Source organism: Panicum virgatum, chromosome 8K (genome assembly GCF_016808335.1).
Source record: "Panicum virgatum strain AP13 chromosome 8K, P.virgatum_v5, whole genome shotgun sequence".
Taxonomy (NCBI): Eukaryota; Viridiplantae; Streptophyta; class Magnoliopsida; order Poales; family Poaceae; genus Panicum; species Panicum virgatum.
This window is the reverse complement of record NC_053143.1, coordinates 7795982-7820826: the sequence shown is the minus strand read 5'-3', so window position 1 is coordinate 7820826 and position 24845 is coordinate 7795982. Positions and strand designations below refer to the sequence as shown.

General features: G+C 46.4%; 2 protein-coding genes across 3 annotated transcripts; both read left to right on the top strand.

The window, feature by feature from the left end:
* Positions 1 to 73: 73 nt before the first annotated feature.
* On the top strand, positions 74 to 3034 carry LOC120643799 (putative pentatricopeptide repeat-containing protein At4g17915). Of its 2 annotated transcripts, none has more exons than XM_039920271.1 (2): positions 74 to 2290; positions 2439 to 3034. In XM_039920271.1, exon 1 carries the CDS (start codon positions 422 to 424, stop codon positions 1808 to 1810), a length of 1389 nt encoding a protein of 462 aa, XP_039776205.1. In that variant the 5' UTR covers positions 74 to 421; the 3' UTR covers positions 1811 to 2290; positions 2439 to 3034. The 2 variants fall into 2 exon arrangements, with proteins under 2 accessions (XP_039776205.1, XP_039776204.1); XM_039920270.1 differs by having other exon boundaries at positions 2434 to 3034.
* Positions 3035 to 20276: 17242 nt separating this feature from the next.
* Positions 20277 to 24386, top strand: LOC120643797. Its single transcript, XM_039920267.1, has 4 exons — positions 20277 to 20424; positions 20526 to 20814; positions 23827 to 23882; positions 23952 to 24386. Exons 1-4 carry the CDS (start codon positions 20417 to 20419, stop codon positions 24094 to 24096), a joined length of 498 nt encoding a protein of 165 aa, XP_039776201.1. The 5' UTR covers positions 20277 to 20416; the 3' UTR covers positions 24097 to 24386.
* Positions 24387 to 24845: the final 459 nt, after the last annotated feature.

The window sequence follows — 24845 nt, the reverse complement described above, 5'->3', positions numbered from 1 at the left end:
CTCGGAAATGTCGTGAAACAAATGTTCAACTTGTTTTTGTTCTTGAGGGCCAGGCAATGTCCATCATGTTAATGGTGAATGATCACTTCCACTACCCACTGACCCGCTGACTAGTGGGGCAAAGCAACTGTAAATCTCAATGACATGTGGGGTCTGTTAGCAGCCCTCCTCTCCCGGGCGCGCATCCCCCTGTTTCCAACCTCTCCCGAGACCCGGCGGCGGCGGCGGCGCCACGGAACCACCGACCTCCGCTGTTGCAGCTTGCGGCCGAGCTGTCTCTCCATGACAAGGCGACCGCTCTGCTTGTAGCGGACCGTCGCACAGCGAGGGAGCTGTATGGGAGTCGAGGGAGCAAGCGGAGCGCAGCCGAGCCCGGAAGCGAGTCTCGCGGCGGCGGTGGGGAGGAGGAGTGGGCGGAGCCATGGCCCGGTCCCGGGCGCTGCTGGACCTGTCCACGCGGCTGATGAACGTCTGCCTCGCCGCGCTCTGCCGCGGCGGCAGCCTCGACCGCGCGGAGGCCGTCCTCGTCGACGCCATCCGCCTCGGCCTGCCCCCCGACGTCGTCACCTACAACACCCTCCTCGCCGCGCACTGCCGGGCCGCGGGGCTCGACGCGGGGCTCGCCGTCGCGCGCCGGATGCGGGAGGCCGGGGTGAGCCCCGACGCCGTCACCTACAACTCCCTCATCGCGGGTGCGGCGCGGCGCGGGCTCGCGGTGCGCGCCCTCGACCTGTTCGACGAAATGCTCCGCTCGGGCGTCTCCCCCGACTCGTGGAGCTACAACGCGCTCATGCACTGCCTGTTCCGGTCCGGGCACCCCGAGGACGCGTACCGGGTGTTTGCTGACATGGCGGAGAAGGGCGTCGCGCCGTCCGCCACGACGTACAACACGATGCTGGATGGGCTGTTCAGGGCTGGCCACGCCACGAACGCCTACAGGATGTTCAGGTACCTGCAGAGGGTGGGTCTCCCCGTTGGCATTGTGACGTACAACACAATGATCAACGGGCTGTGCAGGTCAGGCAAGGTGGGCTATGCCCGCATGGTCCTTAAGGAACTGGGGAGGACTGAACATGCCCCTAATGCTGTCACATACACGACGGTTATGAAGTGCTGCTTTAGATACGGCAGGTTTGATCAGGGTTTGGAGACCTTTTTGTCCCTTCTTGAAGGAGGGTACATTTCAGATGCTTTCCCGTACACGACGGTGATCAGCGCGCTTGTCAAGAAGGGCCGGATGCATGAAGCCAATGCCTATTGCGAGCTCATGATACAAAGTGGTTCCACTCTTGACAATGCATGCTACAACACGCTGATTCACCTGCGATGCCAAGAAGGGAAGCTGGACGACGCGTTTGACCTGCTGAACATGATGGAAGAAGGTGGTCTGGAGAGCGATGAGTACACATTCTCAATTTTGGTCAATGGTCTGTGCAAGATGGGGCAAATTGAGGCCGCAGAGAAGCAGATATGGTCCATGGAGATGATGGGCATGCAATCAAATGTGGTGGCATACAATTGCTTGATTGACGCACTATGCAAATCTCATGAGGTGGATGCAGCCATCAAAGTACTGCACAGCATGAAGCTAAAGGATGATTTTACTTACACATCACTAGTCCATGGTCTCTGTAAGGTGGGCAGGTACCATATGGCATCAAAATTCTTGCGGATCTGCTTGCATGAAGGGAACAATGTTCTCGCATCTGCAAAGCGCGCTGTCATTTCTGGGCTTCGTAGTGCAGGGTTTAAAAATGATTTGAGGAAAGTCCGATCAGCATTATATATGGCTAGGCTGTTGCGGTCTTAGTCTAAGGAAAAAGATCTGCAACCTGACTGGATGATCCTGTGAAACGGCCAATTCAGTATAGACGGAATACATGATCCTTTACGGAGATGGAAGATGAAGCACTTAAACCACTCTATCAGGGCATCATGCTCCACAGGAAGGATTCCAGAACTGGGTTATCTCTATAGAGGTGCTCCTATAAATCAGTTATTGGAGGCTCCATAGTCTGGTGATGTTAAAGTGCGCAGCAAGCCATGTCATTCTCAAAGCAAAAGGTCTATTGAACATCAATGAACAACGAGGCCTGATGCACACATGATCACTACTTGGCACAGGCTGATGCACTCATGACCTCTAGTTGACAGATGGTACCAGCTTCACATGTGCAGGAAATGATCCCTCCATGGTCTTAAACTTCACCTATCATCATATTGGTTTGAGGTGAATGAATTGAGGTGTTGGATTGAACTCGGTGACTATTAGTATTCCCTCCAACAGAAGGTAATTGTAGTTTTTTAATTTCAAATAAATCGCCTCTGTTTGCTATTTCATAGCTTATTGTCAACTTTTGGTACAGTTAAAATTATGTGGAGCATAATACTGTGTCCTCTTTTGGATGGTTGGTGGTTATTGATTTGATTTAGAACAGAGCTGCCCCGGTTGGATGGACACAGTATGCAGTCACAAAATGAAGAAGTCGCAGCATAGTACAGAACACCCCGTTTGTTAATTATTTTGTTTGGTTTTGGTTCGTTAATTCTTTTGGAGTGGGTGAGAAGGAATCTTATTCTCTTCGAGTGATACCTTATCTCACAATCAATTATCCGTCAGAGGTGAATCTATACCGATGAAAGACTACACAACACCTAATTACATAGCTATGCTGATGGCAGGCATGAGGCTGCAAAGAAGTTTAGTATTTTTGCTCTAAAACTCTAGCAATCCGCTGATGATGTGCAATTTAGTAAAGTAGACATAACCACAATTGAGTTAATGCATATTGATCTTTGCTTTTCCATTTATAACCTTCATTTATCTGCTCTTGTTCAAATGGTGAATAAATAGTGTGCGTTTATTTGTTTTAGAGCCCTCTGGCTGGATTAGTTTCAGCTGTAGCATGTGGTCGGGTTGTATGTTTTTGTTTAGTCGTACGGATGTAATTCTGTAGTTTTGGTGGGTGTGATCCTACCAGCTTGTACTTGGACCACTCATTCTTTCTTATATAAATACAAATGTTTGCAGCTCTTTAGCATGTTTGAGAAAAAAAACTAGCGTGTGGTTGTGGAAGTATAAACTAACTTTATATTAGCATGCAACTTGTTGATTCTGGCAAAATTTCCATATTATCACGGTCTGGCATACATGAGACAAGCGAATATGTTTAGTGTGAACTGAAAATTGCTGCCCTGTGGATTGATGGTGCTTATAGGATTTGCTTCTCAGTGTTTCTCTAAGGTTGCAGCGGCTTCTGTCTTCTGGTGCTGCTTCTTCTTCTCCAGTGTGATTGAAGGACTGCGGTTAGTGAACCTGCTGTCCGTGAGCTTGCCTCTGGTTTCTTCAATGAGCTCCCTGCTGATCAAGGTATTATTTTAATCACTTTATCAGGTAGATGTGTTTTTGGATTGCTTGGTTTCTGCTATTGTGCAATTAGTTTATTCAGTTGTGCATAGATTCAAAAGCCGGAAACATAAAAATACCTGACCTAGGCTGGCATAAAAAACCATCCGGTTATGGTGACTGGCCTTTTTGTTTTTTGAATTTTGAACTGGTAATAGGCCAAAACTTGGAGGTTTTCTCCTGTGCCAAATAAGGAAGGGGCTTTCTCATACATGTACCCACAACTGTTGCACAAACAAACCACAGATCGTTCATTTATTTAAAGACATATAAGGTGTAACAATAACAGTGATCAAATCCACACACACAGGATAACAACAATCAGTCGACACACAGCTGATAAATCACACACCGCAGCATGTGCGCACGCAGAGCGAACATCACACTCGAGAGAGGCTGGAGCACAGCTGCAAATAGCAGCAGGTAGCATGCATGAGGTAAGGGCTGGTACCCGGTACGATCCGCCGCCGCCGCCGTAGCAGCATTAGCTGAAGGAACTCAGCTGCTGAATGCTCACTCCCTTTTTATTTGTCAACTTCAGCTAGTATGCGACCGGCGAATCAGATCGACTAAACTGAAGAAAGTGCAGGGCAAGCCAAGACCAAGTGGTAGACGACGCATGGCCACACCATGGCAGTGCAGATGGATGAGGCAGAAGCAGAGCACACAGGCACACACAAACCAAGCAAAGTGGAAGCGAAAGGCAGGAGCCCAGCATACGGTGAGGAGCACACCAGCATCAGCGACAGGCAGCCTCAGCATCTCCAAGGGCAGGCCAGGAAGTGTCGACCACCTTACCTGCAGGAGAGGAGTGCAAGAGAATCAGATAAACAGGGTTGGTTGTTAAACGGACTTGTATGCTGATCATACCACTCCGTCCATCAATTTACCATGCCTGGTTTGGTTTGGTCTGCTTTGGTCGACCTCTGTTAACTAAGATTGAATATAAGGGGAAACAAAACAAAACACAACACAACACAACTCCATGTAATTGTACGAATGTTTCATGACGGAACCTACAAAAAGTTAACCTATTCGACTGGTGAAAACTCAATAAAGTATCTATCGTGCATAGCACCACTTGAGTGGGGAGCCCCTAAGCATAGTCCTGTAATACCGCGGGTGGGTCGGCTTGAAGTTGCACTTGACGCTCTGTTTCAGACTGTCCCCACCATTCCTTCTCACAGTCACACTCCATGTTGTCGGTGTCAACCTTCGGCAGAGTACTGAGGCTCCAGCAGCCCCTTATCTTGATGGTCTAGAGATTGGGCGAAAGTGCTCCCGTAGTCGTCTTGGGAGATGCCCTTCAGCATGGGAAGCTCGTGCATGTGGATGCGTTTCAGCCTGGGAAGACACAAGGTACCAGCAGAAAATCTTGAGTACGGTACAAAGACCCAGGTGAGATCACCACACAACGTGATCTCGAGGGTCAGCCTTGCCTTGCTCCGCCATCAGCTCGCTCAGGCACCGCCTCGTCGTCCCCATCTCGCCGTCTCCACCCACCTCCCCATGATCGGCTTCGCGCTCCGCCTCCGCCGCCAATGCTGGGGCCAGAGCCTTCCAACGGAGCCGCGCTGCTGTGGTGGACGCCTGGCCAGCGCCTCAGCTGCTGCAGTGTGGCGAGGTGCTGGGCCAGAGGAAGGTGCGTCCGGGAGGCCCGGTTCTAGGTCGTGCCGGGAGCGCAGGTGCCGCTGCCGCCAGAGAAGGCTGCTGCTGAGAGGGGCCTCCCTGAAGTCCTCAAGTTCTCTGTGGCGCAAGGTGAGGATGCTTCTGTGCTTGTGCAAGTTTGTCAGTAAGATGAGCCAAGAACATGGCTAGGACTAGTTTAATCTGCAGGAAATGAAATGTGCGAGTGCGGATTTGTAACTGTAATTCATTGTGTTTAATATATAAACATTTGCTTCACCCTAGGAGCGAAGCGTTGTATGTATGATCTCGTTCTCAATTAGTAATGATGGTTTCCTGTGTTATGGCCTCGTGGCTGCGCATTGTTCTTGAGTACGCTCCCCCCCCCCCCCCCCCTCCCCTTTGCGGAGATATGAGGGCAATATGAAGTGATCGCAGGGGCTTGGACACAACGATCGTGCAATTCTTGTTAGGGCGAAGCGCCACCCCCCTTTGCTCGATTGGAGGGACAGGCCCTGTGGTTGCATTTTTTGTACCCGAAGCCGGTTGTCTCAGGATGCCTTCGGCTCTTTAGCTCGAGTAGGTCGGTCCTGACCTTCGGCATTGTGCGCGACATGATTTTCCTTAGGATGCCTCCGGTTTTTTAGCTCGGGTAGGTCCTAGCCTTCGGCATTGTACGCGATAGGAGTTTCCTTAGGATGCCTCTAGCTCTTTAGCTTGGGTGGGTCATACCTAGCCTTCGGCATTTCGCACGACATGACTTTCCTGCTTCGGCTTTCTGCTCAGAAGGACTTTGTTTTCTCGGAAGTAACAACATCGCTTGCTACGCGCCGATGACTCCCCTCTTCACTTGACGAAGAGGGATAGATGCTTCGGCACATTCTTGCTTGGCGAGGCATTTCTTGGGGGCCCTGTTTGTATTTCATGTGGGATTTACATAGGGGATCGGCCTCGTTAAAAACTTCACACCTTCAGCAACCGGAGTGATAATGCGAAGGCTTCCCCCGTGAGGAAAAGAGTACGGGCCCTGAGTTACAATGTGCGATCTTGTCGCGAGGAAAAAACAAAAAAAAATTACAAATGGAAATCAACTAAACTACGAGCCCCTTCGGTTATCTACCCTCTGGTGGCTCTTGCAGCATTCTACACAAAGTACTTTTGCAACATGTCTTTGTTCCAGGAGTATGGGTCTTCGACGCCTTCTAGCGTGTGAAGCCTGCATGCCTCGGGTCTAGCCATGGAGGCGACGAGGAATGGCCCTTCCCACTTGCTGTGCATCTTCCCTTTCAGCTTTCCCTTCAGTACTCATTTGAGTACAAGGTCATCTTCCTTGATCTGCCTGGGCCTTATCTTCTTGTTCTTCCATCTTCGCGTCTCTTTCTGATATTTGCCGAGGTTGATGGCTGCCTGCATTTTGACAACCTCGATGTTGTCTATGGTTGGCTTCATATCTTCTTGATGGTCTTGTTGAAAGGCTTCGGTTGTCCTCCAAGACTTTAGCTTTATCTCCTCCGGTGTTACGGCCTCTTCGCCATACAGCAGTTTGAATGGCATGAACTTGGTGGCTCTAGATTCGGTCGTGTTGTGGGACCAGATGACCTTCGGTAGCTCATCTGCCCATTTGCCCTTTGGCTGTTCTATGATGTTTTTCTTGATGCCAGTGAAGATGATGCTGTTCGCTCTTTCCACCGCTTCATTGGACTGCGGGTGGTATACCGAAGCGAAGCACAATTTTGTTCCTAGTTGCGAGCAGAACTGCCTGAAAAGTTACGCAGTCGAACTGTTTTCCATTATCGACAGTCAGTTCTTTGGGGATGCCGAAGCGACACACAATGTTTTGCCAGAAGAACTTCTGCAGGGCTCCAGCTGTGATTTCCCGAAGCGCCTTGGGCTCGGTCCATTTAGAGAAATACTCAACTGCAACTGCGGCATACTTGTAGCTGCCTGGGGCTGTTGGTAGGGGACCCACGATGTCGATGCCCCATCGCGCCAGCGGCCAGACCGGAGGTTAGAGCTGCACCTCGTCCGGAGGGAATTTGCTATGTGGCGCGTGCTGCTGGCAGTTTGGGCATGTACGTACCACTTCATGTGCATCGGCCACTGCCGAAGGCTAGTAGAACCCTTCACGGAAAGCCTTTCCCACCAAAGTTCGCGTTCCAATGTGCAAAGAACACATGCCAGCATGTATCTCTTCGAGTAGTCGTTTGCCTTCTTCCCGTGAGACGCATTTTAGGAGAGGAGCGCACCCCCCTCGATACAGGTCTTTGTTCACAATTGAGTAGTTCCTGGCGTGAAGGGCCATTCATTTTTCCTCTTTCTCATCTTCCGGGACAAAGTGTCCTCAAAGGTTTGCCATTATAGTAGCTCGCCAATCTTCGCTAGTGATTGCGTTGACAATTTTTTTTGGCTCTTCGGCACAATTGATGGAGCCCTGTGTCAAAGTCTCGAAGAAGACATCTAGTGGCAATGGGTTTCTTTGAGCTGCTGCCTTCGCCAATTCATCTGCCATCTTGTTCTGTGTTCGCTGGAAGTTTCGCACGATGAAGCCGATGGAGTATTTTTCCATCCCTCTTACTGCTACGAGGTACTTCGCGAGCTCTGGCTTTAACGCCCTGTTGGACTTGTTAATGTGGCCTGTGATTTAACTCTGAGTCGGATCTGATGGACAGCCTTTGGGCTCCTAGAGCCCTTGCTTTGCGAAGGCCTAGTAGTAAGCCTTCATACTCCGCCACATTGTTTGTGCATCCCTCGAACTCAAGCCTGACTGCATATTTCAGCGGAGTGCCTAAAGGTGCTATTAGAACCGCCGAAGCCCCTACTTCGTCTCTGTAGTATGCCCCGTCACACTCAAGCTGCCAGAATGCTTCGATCTTCGGTTGTTTTTGCGAAGGCGTTGCAGGTGTCCAGTCTGCGATGAAATCTACCAGGACTTGTGACTTGATTGCGGATCTCGAGGTGAAGTCTATTGTGTGCTCAGCCAGCTGCGCAGCCTATTTTCCTACTCTGCCGGAGGCCTCTCTGTTCTCAAACATGTCACGAAGTGGATATGAGGTTGGGACTTTGGTCTTGTAGCTCTGGAAGTAGTAGCGAAGCTTTCTTGCAGCCATCACTACTGCATATGCCATCTTTTCTATTTCTGAGTGTAGCAGTTTCGACCCGTTGAGGGCTTCGGACACGAAATAGATGGGGACTTGCTTGAGTGTGACTTCGATCATGCATTCTTCGACGTGCGCGGCGCTGACCGCTGCTCCTGACGAAGCAATGTATAACAGGAGCTCTGCTTTCTCTGAAGGACTTGTCATTATTGCCAACTTCTCAATGTATGTTTTTAGGGCTTTGAAGGCCTTCTGCTGCTCTTCGCCCCACCGAAAATTGCCGGAGCCTTTCAATGCTTTGAAGAAAGGGAGACACTTCTCCGCTGACCTGGAAATGAATCTGTTCAGCGAAGCCAACCTGCCTGTTAACTTTTGCACCCCCTTCTTGGTGTTGGGCGGTTGCATCTGCCTGATGGCTTCGATTTTTTCTATGTTTGCTTCAATTCCCCTTTCAGTAATCATGCAGCCAAGCAACTTTCCTCTTCGGACGCCAAATACACACTTCTCCGGGTTCAATTTCAGGCCATGTCGCCTAAGGTTCGCGAAGGTCTTGAATGTGATCTTCCCGTTTCCTGCTCCGGACAACCACGTCATCGACGTAGGTGGAGTCGTTCCTGTCTAGCTGGTCTCCCAACACAACCTTGATTGTTCTGTTGAAAGTGCAACCTGCGTTGCGGAGGCCCTCCGGCATTCTGATGTAGTAGTATGTGCCGAAGGGAGTAGTGAAACTGGTCTTCTCTTTGTCAGATTTTTTAATGAAGATTTGGTGGTAGCCGGAGAAGCAATCCAGCATGCTCAACATTTCTGAACCTGCTGCAGTGTCAACAAGCGAGTCGATGAGTGGTAACGGGTATTCGTACTTCGGACAAGCCTTGTTAAGGGTGGTGAAATTGATGCACATTCTCCACTTGCCATTCTTCTTCGGTGCCATGACCACGTTAGCTAGCCACTCCGGGAATTGGACCTCGCGAATGACCCCTGCATCGAGCAGCTTCTGCACTTCGGCTTGAGCTGCCTTCTTCCTTTCATCAGACGTTGGCCGGAGGTGCAACTTATTTGGCCTTGCCTTCGGGTCAAATCTTAGTGAATGCTCCATGACATCTCTGCTGACTCCCCTCAGGTCTGCCGAAGACCATGCAAACACATCTTGGTTGTTTCGCAGAAACTGTATCAACTTGGCCTCATCTGCCTAATCCAGGCCCTTTCCAATGATAACCGTCCTGTTTGGGACATCTTCGCATAGAGGGACTCTCTTCGTGTGTTCTGCCGGAGAGACTCCCTCTGGTTTCTGTGGTTCTTCAGGTGCTGTCTGCTTAGTTTTAGAGTCTTTGGCCTCCGCTGCCTCTATCGCGTGCACATTCTTGGAGGCATAAGTCGTGTTGTCTTCGCATCTGCGGGCCTCTTCTTGATTTCCAAAGATTGTTACAACTCCTCCGGTGGTTGGTAGCTTCATGCACAGGTATGGCTGATGGATCACTGCTGCGAATTTGATGATAGTGTTTCGGTCGAAGATGGCATTGTACGGGAAACTAATGTCCACCACATCAAAGGTTATTGCCTCTGTCCTCTGAGTACTTCTCTCGCCGAAGGTTACATTCAGTTCTATTTTGCCGAGGGACTCTATTCTTTTGCCCCCGAAGCCAATGAGTGGGTACTGGGACTTTTGCAGGCTTTTCTCTGTAAGCCCCATTTTGATGAAGCATTGCCAGGTTAGGATGTCTGCGGAGCTGCCGTTGTCCACTAGGATTTTGACCACGTCGTTGCCTACGAAGTGCACTGAGTTATTACCAATATTTTCTCTGATGACGAGGGGGTCATTGTGCGGGTAGTGCTGGAGCCTAAGGTCTGCTTCGGTGAAGGATATCGGGACATGCGACCACGTGATGCGGAAATGCTTGCCTTCGCATACATGCGACACCGTTCTGAAGTATTCCTTCCTTTGCCTCTTCGTCTCATGCACTAGCTCATTCGAGCCGCCGGAGATGGCGTTGATGACATTGACCATACCTCCGGACTGTCTGTCATTGGGTGAACCACTAGCGCGCTCTGGGACCTGCCCCGGTTCTATCATCGGTGGCGGAGGCAGATAACTTGGAGTTGTATTTCGTGACCACGCTTGGTGCTGCGCTGAAGGTGCAGTTACTTGAGTTTGAGGCGCCGAAGGGGCTGGCAGCGCCGGGTAAGATGCGCCATATGGCAGAGGGTTGTAGTTGAATGTTGGGTAGGACGAGAACCAATGAGGTGTGGAAGCCGAAGGCCATGTGTGTGTCGATGTCGCTGGCCTCAGATGGCTGCTCTGCGACATATAGTTAACCGGCTTTGACGGCTCGGCTGGGCATTCTGTTTGTCCAGTTGCTTCTTCCTCTCGATGGCGATGGGGCTGGGCATTCTGTTTGCCCAGTTGCTCCTTCCTCTCGATGGCGATGGGGCACTCGTTTGTCCAATGGCCTTTATCTTTGCCATGGAAAAAAACAAAAAGGAATCTTTTGCCTTCGGCCTCCATTATCTCCGCGACCGCGGCTATTTCTTTCATTCTTCCCTCTGTTGTCCTGATGGTTGGGGTCCCGGTGTTCATTCCCTGAGATTGTGTTTACTACCTTTTGGCTCTTCGGTTGGTCTGCATGCCACGGCTTCGACTGCCCCCGCTGGTTACTCTTCACAATCTTCCTCTCATTCATCTCTTCGATTCTGCGCCTCTTGCCTCAGTCTGATTTACAGTACTCTTGCATGATTTCAAAGAGCTTGTTGACGGTCTTCGGCTTGCGGTGTTCGAGATACTCGCCACATGGGCCCAGATTCATCCTGTGGATGGCTGCGTCGATGATGCTTTGCTTGGACACCTCTGGTGCCCTCGCGCGAAGGCTGACAATGCGCTGGAGGTACTCTTGCAGGGTTGAGCTGCCTTGCTTCATGTTGTGGAAGTCGCACGACATGACCTCATCGGGCCTGACTGCCCGGAAGCTTGAGCATATTTTCGTCCAAAGCTGGTCCCAGGATAGAATGTGTCCGAGAGAGAGGTTCATGTACTAGCGCTGGGTGAGGCCCCTCAGCACGAGGACGAATGCCTTCGCCTTGCAAGCAGAACCTCCTTCGGTTGCCTCAATTGTGGCTTCATACTTCAGTAGAAATTCCTTCGGGTCGGACTCGCCGTCGAACTGTGGCAAGACTACCGGGTTGAAGCGCCAAGGCCATTGCATTTCCTCCAGTTCTTCTGATAGCGGGGGCCAGTGTTATGACGACCTTGGTGGCAAGGCCGGCAATGATATTCCCCCTCTTCTTCATCCTCAGACTCAGAGTGATCCGAGTCTTCTTCGATCGGGATGACTTGGGGTCGGCCCCTCGGCACCTCATGTCTTCGCTGAATTGCCCCTTCATCTGGGCCGTTTGCTACCTGGATTTGGTCGATCATCCTTCTTTGCTCCTGGAGCCTCCGCTGCATTAGTTGACAGCGAAGCTCCTCCTCCCTGAGCCTCTTGTACTACTCCTCTTTCTCCGCTTCAGAAAGCGCGAGATCCTTGCCCTTCGCCCTTGTGATGACTTGGTCTGATGGGCCTGCTGCCAAGGCCGCTTGGTGTGTCTTCTGGACTTTGGCGAGGTGGTTCTCTATGCTTCTCATGGCTTCTATGTCTTCGGTGGAGATTCCCAAGTCGTGCAGATGGACTTCGAAATCCACCTCTGCTACATTCTCGATAGAGACATTGTCGCTGTTGGAGTTGCCGTTGGCTTGCCTGACGATGGCGTCCTCGGGAGACATCGGAGCATCCGTCGAAGAGCTGCCACCACCTTTCTTCTTCGCTGCCATGCGATGTGGTGGAGTGTGGTGGAGCGAACCGATGGGTGGGCGCCAAACTGTTGGTGGAAAGTATCTTCGGAGAGGACGAACACTACAACAGCTACGATGATCACACGGTGGAGTAAACAGAGGCCTTCGGACAAGCGTCCGAATTTCTCTCTCTTGTATTCAATGACCCATCAATGACTGTTACACAGGTATTTATAGGCGGGGTTCACCTATCCGCTCGCCTAATTACATTGTAATGCCCTTCAACGACTAGATTTCTAGAATATTTCATGAATATACAAGTAATGTTACATCACGCTAATGGGTTACAGCTAAGTAGCTGTCCTAGGCCCGACCTGGGCCCGTGCGGTCTTCGCCCGCCGGTTGCGTGGGGCTTCGGCTTGCCCTGAAGCCCTGGGCTCCCCGCTCGTTGACCATGATGTCCTTGTGTTCGCTAGCACCGGGCCCTTCGCGACTTGCCGAGGGCCCCCTACCCTGGTGTCTCTGGTGACCGGCGAAGCTTTTGGTCTCTGTCGTCCTGGACCCTCGCGGTCTTCAGTCAACGCTTCTTCGGCTGCCGTCCTTCGGTGCTTGGACCGAAGGTGGCGTCCCCAACAATAGTAGAATGCCATGCTGATTTTTTCTGGTAGTGAGAACCAACATCCATCTATGCGGAAGGGGTTTTATATATACCCTTGACTATTGTAAAAAAACAAACCATAGATCGTGTTTATTTCTTTAAAGACACATAAGATGGGTATCTATAACTCTTATAAAAAAGCTCCCCACTACAACTCATTAATTGCTATTTCTCTAGCATATGGTGCAGCCACATCACCTTAATAATTGTTGACCAACCGATCTAGGATCCAATGGCACAGCACATCTCCCGTTCTTCTGGTGCTTCTGACCACGTCCGTCCGTCCGCCTGGCCGGGGCAACCTCCCGTGGACCTGCTCTCGCTGGTGGGCTGTCGAACAGCACTTGCCGGCCCACACGTGCAAGGCCTGCTCCGCCTACAGGATCGCTGGCCACGCTCCTCCCTGTTCGCTCACATGCTCGCCTCACGCAGACCCACCGCCCAGCCAGAGCGTTTAATCGCCGCCGCTCGGCCTCCCACCATGCCCGCCGCTCGGCCTCCCGCCAACGCTTGCTACTTCGCCTCCACCAACGCCGGCCGCTCCCGTCCCACCACGCCTGCGGCGCAGCGCCTCCCGCAGACCCGCTGCTTGGCGAGCCCACTCAACCGCCACACCTTGGCACCTCATCGGACGCCTCCTCGACTGCCTCTGCCAATGAATGCCAGCATTAACATAAGCTCCACCCCCATTAGCCACTCTATTATTCCAGATGAATACTGCTTACGGCTGCCTGCATCCCCAAGCCTATATCCCGAAGGCCCAAAGGTTGGTTTTTTTGTTTTTTTTTTCTTTCCTCAATTGGTTGGCACTTCATTGTTGCTTTGGCTTAGATCTCCCTACTGTTGTTGCACCAAATTCATGGAGTCCGTATAGAGGGAGGGGACGACTTCCTGATCAAAGCAAAACGTGAGTAACTTGCCCATGGTTTGATGCACCTAACCTGTTCGACCTATTTACTCTTGCATAAATTAATCTAGATTTTCTCTCTATAGGTTCACATAAATTGATTTCACTTATAGATGTAGCAGGAACATTGGCCTTCTTGACAAATTCAGGTAACAACTGTGATCCATCTTTATTTTTATTCCTAAATCTCCAATTGTGCTCATTCTCGTAGTTTTGGCAATTGCTTTATTTTGTTACTTCCATTCTTAAATGAGTTTTGTGTCCCAAAATTACAATTGTAACAATTAGTACAATGGATCTTGGTGGGAGTTCTTCACGTTCTCCACTTGGTCGTGGACGACCACGATGTTGTGCATCCCATGTCCTCACTCCTCAACCTGATCGTGCCGCTGCTCGTGAGAACCGACATAGACGCAGAGCACAAATGGATGGCAGCAGTAGCACAGGTTACTTTGCAACCAGTTGTACCTACAAATCATCTATTCCTCCATGCTTATTTTCATATATGCATAATCACTTCCTCCAGACTCTGTGCCTATACAATCTACTCAACCATCAATAACCACACAACTAGTTGCTGCCGATTCCCAACCCGGTAAAGATTTCACGCTATGATCCTCCATTACGAATTTGGAATTTCACACCCCTCATATATTTCCTTCACTTGCAGCTACATCATCCAACCAACAAAACATTGTTCACCAATGGGCAAACTCTGGTGCATCAAACACCCCACTTGGTCCCACTGCTTCCTCTTCCTATCGAACATTTAACCATCGCAGTAAGATCCATTTTCTCATTGTATCACCATTCAACCATTTGTTCCTTTCTTTCACTCAATCTCCTCTGTTTTTATATTTCTAGGAACAATCTTTAATCCACTAAATCTGGGAGCTCCTACATTTTCCTGTAGACATTGTGGTGCCTTTTTTTTTTGGTATGAAGAGTGTGTTCGGCAAGAAAGAAACACATCAAATCCAACATATAATTTATGCTGTAAAGGGTGCAGAATCTTGCTGCCACCTTACCAGCCACCCCCTCAGCCGCTTCTCAATTTGTTGACTTCACACACCACGCCTCTTTCAAGACACTTCTTTGAATACATTCGACAATACAATTCCATGTTTGCGATGACTTCAATGGGAGCAAAGGTCATTGATTCCATAAATGATGGTCATGGTCCATATGTCTTCAAGATCAGTGGCCAAGTTTGCCATAGAGTAGGCTCTTTAATACCATCTGAAGGTCGCCGACTAGAATATGCACAGCTTTATATCTTTGATACAGACCACAAAGTCTCAAATAGAATTCATCTTCACGTACTCCTTTTCATGCTAACGAAGACATTGTACGCCCTTTAATACAAATGTTGGACACACATAATCCTATCATCAAACTATTTAGAACTGCACGGGAAAGATTATCAGAGAATTCATATGATCAATATAGCATCAGACTATTTGGTGATGTGGACGCACATGGTGACATCTACAGTTTTCCGGTTGCATCGGAGGTTGTAGGGCTGGTAGTTGGGGATATTGGGCACACTGATGTTGGAAGGGATCTTATCATAGAGGATCATTCTTCAAGCTTACAACAGATTGATGAAAGACACCACAAATTCATGGCCATGCAATATCCTATCTTATTTCCATATGGAGAAGATGGCTTCCATGATGCACTCTTCTATAATCTGATCTCAACTTCTACATCTATGCGCCGTCAGAAAACAACTATGGCAGAGTACTTTGGATATATATTACATGATAGACCAAATGATTTTAACACCCCTTTGCATTGTGGAAGAGGAACACAAGCTTATGGGGTCGATGGTTATTGCTGTGTTGAAAGAGAACGAATAGACCACTATCGAACACCAAGTTTCCAACGAAAATATAGGTCAGCAACATATCATTCTTTAGCCAGCAATGTTTCAAGTGGAATTTGGTCTACATCTTCAGCTGGCCAAAGAATTATTCTGCCAGCTTCATTTACTGGAAGCCCTCGCTATTTGTATCAAAAATACCAAGACTGCATAGGCATTTGCAGAAAATATGGTTGCCCAGATTTATTTGTCACATTTAAATCTAATGCTGCTTGGCTTGAAATTGTGGAGGCTTTACCTCCAGGGCTGCATCCTTCTGACCGACCAGAAATAGTTGATCGGGTCTTCAAAATGAAACAAAATATTTTAATGGATGATATAAAGAAAAAGAATTTTTTTGGCCCTATACATGCAGGTATTAGCTCAACTAACTTATCTTTTCATTCAGATTTCTTACTCTTAATTATACCCACCAAAAGACATATCTACCTTTTTGCAGTTGTTTACACAATAGAATTTCAAAAACGTGGCCTACCACATGCTCATATTATTATATGGTTAGCAAAAGAAGGACCCTGGGATGCTGCAATCATAGACACATTCATCTCTGCTCAACTGCCACATCCTACAATTGATCCAATTGGATATGATGCCGTTTCATCATTTATGGTTCATGGCCCTTGCGGTGCTCTTAGCTCATATTCACCATGTATGTCTAAAGGAAAATGCTCCAAATTTTACCCAAAGAAATTTTGTGAGCAGACCTCTATCCTTGAAAATGGTTTTGCCCAGTATGCCCGGCCTAACAATGGATTAGTTGTACACAGAAATGGAGTTGATATTGACAACAGATTTATTGTCCCTCACAATGTAGATTTGTTAGTCAAGTATCAAGCTCATATAAATATAGAACGAGTTAACCATGATGGCATGCACAAATATCTTTTCAAGTATGTCACAAAAGGGTTCGACTGTGCTCGAATTGGACTCCAAATTAATGCTTCTGCTCCAGGCTCATCAAGTAACACAATCAATGATATAAACAATTATCTAGAATGTCGCTATGTAACACCAAATGATGCAGCTTGGAGATTGCTTCAGTATGACATTCACTATTCAGACCCATCCGTAGAGCGTCTACCTGTCCATCTACCCCTTGAAAATAGTGTTGTCTTTACAGAAGAAGATGATCTTGAAGAAGTCATTGAAGATCCAAACAATTTAAGGACTAAACTGACTAGCTGGTTGGAGGCCAACAACAAATTTCCTATAGCACAACAGTATACTTATATTGAATTTCCTGAGCACTTTACATGGCATTCAAATGGAAAATATTGGGATATACGTCGTGGTTCTCACAATAAGATTAGCCGCATAGCTCATGTTAACCCTACACAGGGAGACACTTATTATTTACGCATGCTGCTCCACATTGTCAAAGGTGCAACATCTTTCTCTGAAATTCGAACTATCACAAGACATGAGTATCCTACCTTTCGTTTCTGCATGTGAAGCTTTAGGTCTTCTTGGTGATGATCAAGAGTGGTCCCTTGCTCTCAATGATGCTGCACGGTGGGCCTCCCCTTACCAGTTACGACAACTTTTTATCACATTATTGCTATTTTGTGAGGTAACAAATACTAGAAACCTTTTTCATGACCATGCAACAAAGATGAGTGAGGATATTAGATACCACATGAATAGAAACTCTTCCATTCCAAACAGCTCAGCTTTATACCTCTTTGTGAATTCTTCTCTCCTTTTTGAGTTGGATAAATTGCTAAGAGATGCTGGGTATTGTTTATCTCATTTCAATTTACCAATCCCAGATAATATTGGTAGTACTTCCACACACAACAGACTTTTGTTAGATGAGCTTAGCTATGATGTTACTACCTTAGCAGCATCTATAGCTAATGATATTCCTAAGCTAAATAACAACCAGAAGATTGTATTTCATTCCATTTCCAATTCTGTCCTCAGTAATGAAGGGCGAACATTTTTTTGTATACATATATGGAGGAACTGGTAAGACATTCTTATGGACAACTTTGCTGAACTTTATAAGAAGCCAAGGAAAGATTGCGCTAGCTGTTGCATCATCAGGAATTGCAGCACTCTTACTTCCAGGTGGCCGAACGCCACACTCCCGTTTCAAGATCCCTCTGGACATACGGGAGAATTCTATGTGCAGCATAAAAAAAACACACACATCTGTCAGAACTTATTCAGCAAACATCTCTTATTATTTGGGATGAAGCACAAGTAAATCATAGACATTGTTTTGAAGCACTAGATCGCACCCTTAGAGATATACTTTCAGATATCAATCCTAATGCTCAGGATACACAATTTGGTGGTATAACTGTTGTTCTTGGTGGAGACTTTCGCCAAACTCTTCCAGTAATCCAAAATTCAACAAAGCAACAGATATTGAAAGCCTGCATTGTCAATTCTTATTTATGGCGGAAGTGTACTATCCTGCAGCTAACTGAAAATATGAGACTAGATTCAAGAAGCCTTTCACCTTCAGATAGAGAAGAACTACGCATGTTTGCAGAGTGGTTACTTAGAGTTGGAAGTGGTATAGAGCCCTACATTCAGATCCAAAATGAGGCTAATTATATAAAGATTCCTCATTCTTTACTTCTACCGCAAGAGTGCAGAGATCTTGATGGTTTAATTTCTTTTGTGTACCCATCTGGGTCTGATCCAGCTAACAATAATTCATCCTATTTTTGTGATCGCGCAATTCTAACTCCAAGAAATGAGGTGGTTTCAGACATAAACAGCAAAATGATTGAACAACTGACAACTAGCGAAATGTCATACTACAGTTCAGACTCAATAGATGAAAGTTCTGCTAACCATTCTACTTTGGAGGCATTATATCCAACTGAGTTCCTGAACACATTATCAATCAATGGGCTTCCAGAACATGTCCTGCATTTAAAAATAGGTGTTCCAATAATGCTCCTGCGGAATCTTGATCCCTCTAGAGGCCTCTGCAATGGGACCAGATTTATTGTGACTCAACTTACAACTAGGGTAATTGAAGGCGAAATAATCACAGGAAAAGCAAAAGGGACAAAAGCATACATTCCTCGCATTGTTGCAACATCAACTCAATCCAGATGGCCCTTCAAATTAAGACGCTGCCAGTTTCCTATACGACTTTCTTATGCCATGACAATCAATAAAAGCCAAGGGCAAACACTCAGCATAGTTGGAGTATTTTTGCCATCTCCTGTCTTCTCGCATGGCCAATTATATGTTGCCTTATCACGAATTACTTCACCAAAGGGGTTTCGAGTTTTGATAGAAAATAGTCCTCCTTCATTTGAGGATTGTACACACAATGTAGTATATGCGGAAGTTTTCTCTCATATAACCAGTGGTGCAAATTAAACTAATGAGGTATTTTATATGTTTGCAAATTCAATTATGCATATCATGCATGTGTTTCTTATAAGTTGATACTTTCACATGTCTGTTACTAAGACAATTGATTCCATATTCAGTTCGTCATGTTACTATTTTTTCTCAGCTTTGCCATGCTATTTTAATCTTATGCTCCATACTAAAACTATACTGTCTCATTTGCAGACAAGCCAAAATCATGACCTCGACAAAAAAACTTCAAGACATTACTTGAGGCCAACAAGACTGCAAGGTCCTAGGTCGACTTACAAGACTATGGGATTCAAAAAATATGAGATCCAAATCTGCAGATCCACTCATCAGTATTGATGGGATAATAATTGATGAAAATGAAAGTATTCTTTTCTTCATATTTGACCTTACTCCATATTTCTTGATTAAAATATTCATGCCTTCCACTTCTATTCCATAACAGGGCACAATGGTGCAAATTACTGTCCCAAAGAAACTTGCAAAACAGTTTCGACCTTTACTTGCTGAAGGCCAAGGATCAGTCTATATATTTACAAATCTTACTGCAGTTGACACCAAACAAAGGACATACATCTATCACCATCAAAAGTATATGCTACAGTTCCAGCCCAACTCGAAGGTCCATCGTCTTGATTCGCGAGGAGATAAGATCCCCCACTATGCATTTAAATTTTGCCCATTTGATCAGTTATCATCAAAAGACATTACGTCAAAGCCACTTCTAGGTATTTCCAAGCCACTCCCATTTTTTGTCTGTTTAAAAACATATCTCACACACACTCCTTACAGATTTAATAGGAGTTATCAGCCATATAGGACCTTATGATTTTGCCAGCGCAACATCAAGTACAAAACTCCGAAAAGTCAAGATTCGAGACCAAGAGTATATACCTTCATACAGTTCACTCATGTTTGATAACATTTTTTTCTTATAAATAATTCCTAACAAGTTAATGGTCGCAGGGAACAAATACAGGAAATACAACTATGGGGTGAACATGGCGAAACATTTAACGAGGCTGAATTCCTTGAAAAATCTAAGCAAGGGATTGTTGTAGCAATGTTTGCTGGATTAACTGCAGGAAGCTTTAAAGGTAAACAAAAATCCTATCTATGCTCTCTGAAATAAACATCAACCATGTGACTGCTCATTTTCTAATATAACATTAACTTTTCAGGAGTACCACAGGCATCATCAAGTTCTGCAACACAAATATTAATTGACTTAGACATTCCTCAAATTGCTGAATTCCGTACAATGTTCCCTTCAATACAACTACATATTACCTTCGCTTTTTGAAAACTTTTGCAGCAAACAACTGATATCTAATATTTCTTACAGCTACAAATGGGAAGCTCCATCTCTACAACAGCATGCACCTCAAGTACTTCAGTTATCTCCAATCCAAGCAGCTGGCCAAATATACACACTTGACAAAATAATTGAACTACCAGCAACATCTTTCCAGGTAACAATCCCCTTACATTCCATTAAAAATATATTTAATTTTTCACACACTATATGCCAAGATATACTCCAAACGCTTCTCATAATTTTGTTTTCTCCACATATAAAAGTGAGGTGCTACATACAGCTGCATTGCAAAAATATCTGCCATACTGCCAGGCACAAAATGGTACTACAAAGCATGTCGAAATTGTAAAGTGGGATATGGAAGCATTTCAGAAGAACCAAGATGTGATTGTGCAGCTTCACAGCCAATGCCAATGTAAAGAAAAAACTTCCTTCTACCATACTATTCTATAACAAATATTTATTTAATTCATCCACCATATTTCCTATGCAATTAACATTTGATAATCGCTACAGGTACAAACTTCTTATTACCATTACAGATGATACTGGAAGCATAGACACAATAGCTTTCTCTTTCATAGCTGAAGACTTGGTAGAACGTAGTGCATATCATGCTTCTCAAAACATGAAAATTGACGCAACAGAGCATGTAGTTGCTCTAGATAAAGCAATTGGAAAAACTAGACTCTTCTACATAGGAATGAGCACTAATTCGTCCTCAACTTTTTCCATCAAATATGTCTTGAGGAAGAGTTTTCCAATAGAGAATCCAAGTTCAAGTTCAAAGGATCCAACTCCACAGGTTATTGTAACACCCGTGCTATCTGTATGTGGACTTGGTCCATAGACGGTGGGGCCCAACTGTCAGCGTGTGGAAGGGAGATACATGAGGAAGTCGCATGGGAGGGGAGGATCAGACAGAAATCAAATCACAAACTGAATCGGGTTTTCCCCTTCCGTGTTCATCCTCGGCGGCGACCATCTCACGTCGCGGCGTCCATCGTCGGCGGCCACGGGAGCATCTATCAGTGAGAGGTAGTCCATCTTCCTCACGTCCCGGTCCTCACCACCGGTGGCCAAGAGGCGGGTCGTGACAATTGGTATCAGATTCCCTCTTTCCTCGTCCCGTGCTGTTCGATTTACCGCCTGCGCTTCCTTCCTTTGCCTGCGCCGCCTTCTCTACGAGTTGCGCCTGCTCCGTCGAGCATCACCGCGATCTCGGCATCCATGCCCCGCCCTCGACTGCCCATCGACGGCGGCTACCGCAACCCGACGGTTAGCTGCTCTAGCGCCGTCGTCCCCATACTTGGCCACGCCGCTTAGGTTTCTAGTTTGGGGATCGATTTCTCTCGTCGCTGGGTTCCTCGATCCGGGGAAGTTTTGAAGGTGATTCGCAACGGGCGTTTAGTGGCTTAGATTTCGCACGGATTTCTCTCGTCTTTCGCACGGATCGGCTGCTACGGGTGTTTCACTCTGGACGCTCGCGGGATTTGCTCGGCCATCCGCGCAAACACAGATCCTCCTTGAAGCCATGGAATCATCAGCACAGCGGGGGGATGCGCGTTGGGCTCCTGGCCGTGGCGTGCTCACTGGTAGCACAGACCCTGATGGGTGCGACCATGGCGGCAGCGGGGCGAGCTACGGCGGAGATGGCAGCCTCGACTGCGATGGTGGTAGAGGCTACAACGGCCGCGATGACTATGAGTGCTACATCCGTGACGAGGATGGTGGTGCTCCTCGGATGCTGTCTGAAGGTAAGACACTCTCTATGTTTGATGAAATGTGTCCCTCAGTTGTGGTTTGGGATGGTGACATCGGGCATGAAGTCAACTTCCATGGGGGGCTACTGGATCTGCTAGCTCATGGAGAAGAGCACTTGGTTGATAAGGAAATGATGTCAATTGCTGCATATGATAGGTTTGAGGCAATGTCTCCTTCACATGTGGTACTGAATGACGAGATGCCACATGACCAAGACTTGCACGATAGCTTGCTGCAGCAGGTGGTATGGAGTAGGGAGTGTAAGGGTGACAAGGTTGTCAAGTGGGATGATGAGTTGCAGCAAGACCTGGAATCATATTGTTTGCTGCAGCACTTGGATCAACATGGAGATTATTTGGTTAGTGAGAAGAGGAAGCTAGCTGCTGAAACATTCACCATTGAATTGCTCAGTCAGAACCATGGCATGGTGTTAAATGATGCTACACAGGAGGTGCTATCAGATGTTAACACCCATGAAAGCTTATTGCAGAAACTAGCCATGGGGGCAGAGAACTTGACTGATGAGAAGGTAAAGCTTAGTGTCAAGGATGAAGAGATGACATTCGACCTAGATGTGCAAGATGGATTATTGCAACAGCTAGCCCTGGGTGGGGAGTGCATGGATGACCAAAATACAAAGCCAATTTTTATGCGGGATGTTGCTGAGATACTTGAGCTCAAGGTGGTTGATGATGACAAATCCAGTGGGAACTTGCAGCTGCTGGGAGAACATGGAGCTGGTTTTGGTATGATGGTGCTCTGGACAGGGTCAAGCTGTGGTGGTGATGACTTCTCTCCACAATGTCTTCATCCTTGTAGCAAGGATAATTTATTCCTTGTTCTTTATGAAGCATGTGTTGGCCAGGAGATGAATTGGAGAAGAACTGGTTTTAGTCCAGGGAGCTATGAGCTGAAAAGGACTTTGAGTGATATCTTTAACACACAGCTCAGTAATCAAATTTTCAAGTCTGAATTATTTTTGGATGCGTACTTGCTGGATGTGGAGTGCCAGGGATGCATTTCTATTTGGCAATGGGATCCTGGCATTTGGAGCTATCTTATCATGGGATTATCCTTGAGGATAAGTGAAATCTCAGTCCTAATTCAATTCATTCAGAAGTCTTCAGAAATATTCAGTTTGCAATTACTACCTAGTACTGTTGGCATGAAGAAGTGTGATCCTGAGTTAGATGACTGTGGGATTGGGTCTAGTATGTGGGAGCTAACTACTATGCTGATGATCAGCTTGCAATACCACCTTGTCCTTGGAAGGAAACACTCTCCACATGGGAAACAAGAACCATCCATTCAGTATAAATCTCAGGAAGGCAATGGTTTCTATACAAAACTTATCATTGCAGAGTTTATGTACGTCCCTCTAGATCAATTGAGTGAGGGTGTTGCAATGTGGTTGAGGTTCCCAATTGCTGTGGATTCAAGAAAACAAGTGGTGAACTCAGTTGATTCTACATACATGGCACCTAATGCTAAAGAGTTACTACTGGTTATCTTGTTGATAATCAGGCCATGGGATCCAGGCATATATAAATTCAACTTCAACATGTCTAGTTTTGCACAAATTCTCCAGGAAAGTTGGACAGCAAAGATTGAGTAAAGAGCAGACTATCCAGGAAATGGTGTTGCTTGGGGGACAAGCAACATTTTGGGGTGGCGGAAGTGTAACACCCGTGCTATCTAGATGTGGACTTGGTCCATAGACGGTGGGGCCCAGCTGTCAGCGTGTGGAAGGGAGATACATGAGGAAGTCGCATGGGAGGGGAGGATCAGACAGAAATCAAATCACAAACTGAATCGGGTTTTTCTCCTTCCGTGTTCATCCTCGGCGACGACCATCTCACGTCGCGGCGTCCATCGTCGGCAGCCACGGGAGCATCTTTCGGTGAGAGGTAGTCCATCTTCCTCACGTCCCGGTCCTCACCACCGGCGGCCAAGAGGCGGGTCATGACAGTTATCTTCTTATTTATTATTCATTTTGTATTCAAATATTATATATACTATATGTCTTATATAACGAATGATATTTCTTTTTTAGGCAACACCTGTCATGACAGCACTACCTTCTCCACCTCCAAACACAGGATCTGAAAGGTAATACACCCACTCCCAAATCAACAACTTAAGTTCCTAAAATTATGGCATTTTCCTTTTCGTTCCCAGCTCAAGCGCAAAGAGATCATTAGATTTCAAAGATGACATAGAATGCAATGAAAAAGAGCAAACGACTACCTCCCAGACTCTTCCAAAACGTCAAAGACCAGAGTACTACTCTCTTCAACACATCTACATTCATTTTTTAAAATAGACATTTATAATATTGGTTTGAAATGTACTTGCAGATAACAATACAACGGAACACTTGGTACAAGCTCTTTGCAGAGAGGCATTGCAGAGAGGCATCTCTGATGCTCGACTACATTTTCCTATAGTGCTTTTACAATAATACTTTAATAAGCTTTCATGTTTGCGGCACTCTAAATCTCTTATTTATGTCAAAACTGAACTTCATAGAAGCACTGTATTTTTGTGTACCTATTTCTGAATCTGAACATACTAAAAGTTGAAGAGTGACCATGGGATGCATATTCAGTATTATTCCTAACATTCAAGTGCTATAATTCGCTTCCTTCACTGCTTTTATTATTGGCTCAATGGAGCAAAGACGATTGAAACTGCTTCTTGACATCTTGCTCCTGTGACATGCCTAACACTGTCCCCTGATAGTATCATCATTTTTAAATGACATAATGACCTTCCTTCATTTGCTTTTATTATTGCATCATAAAAATTGATTTATCATACAATAAAACAATATTAAAACTACTATTATATCTTTTTAATGGCATTACAACTATAATGATCTTAGTAATTTATCACTATTAATTAAAATTTATTCTCTCACCACTCCTTCCATTCTTCTACTGCTAATTTACTACAAATTAATTGGCCACTTCCCTTCTTCTACTATATAATTCACAAACCCAACTCCTTACTCTACATACTTTATAAATCCTATGTTTGTGAATTCTTCATCTTCTTATACTCAAAACCAAT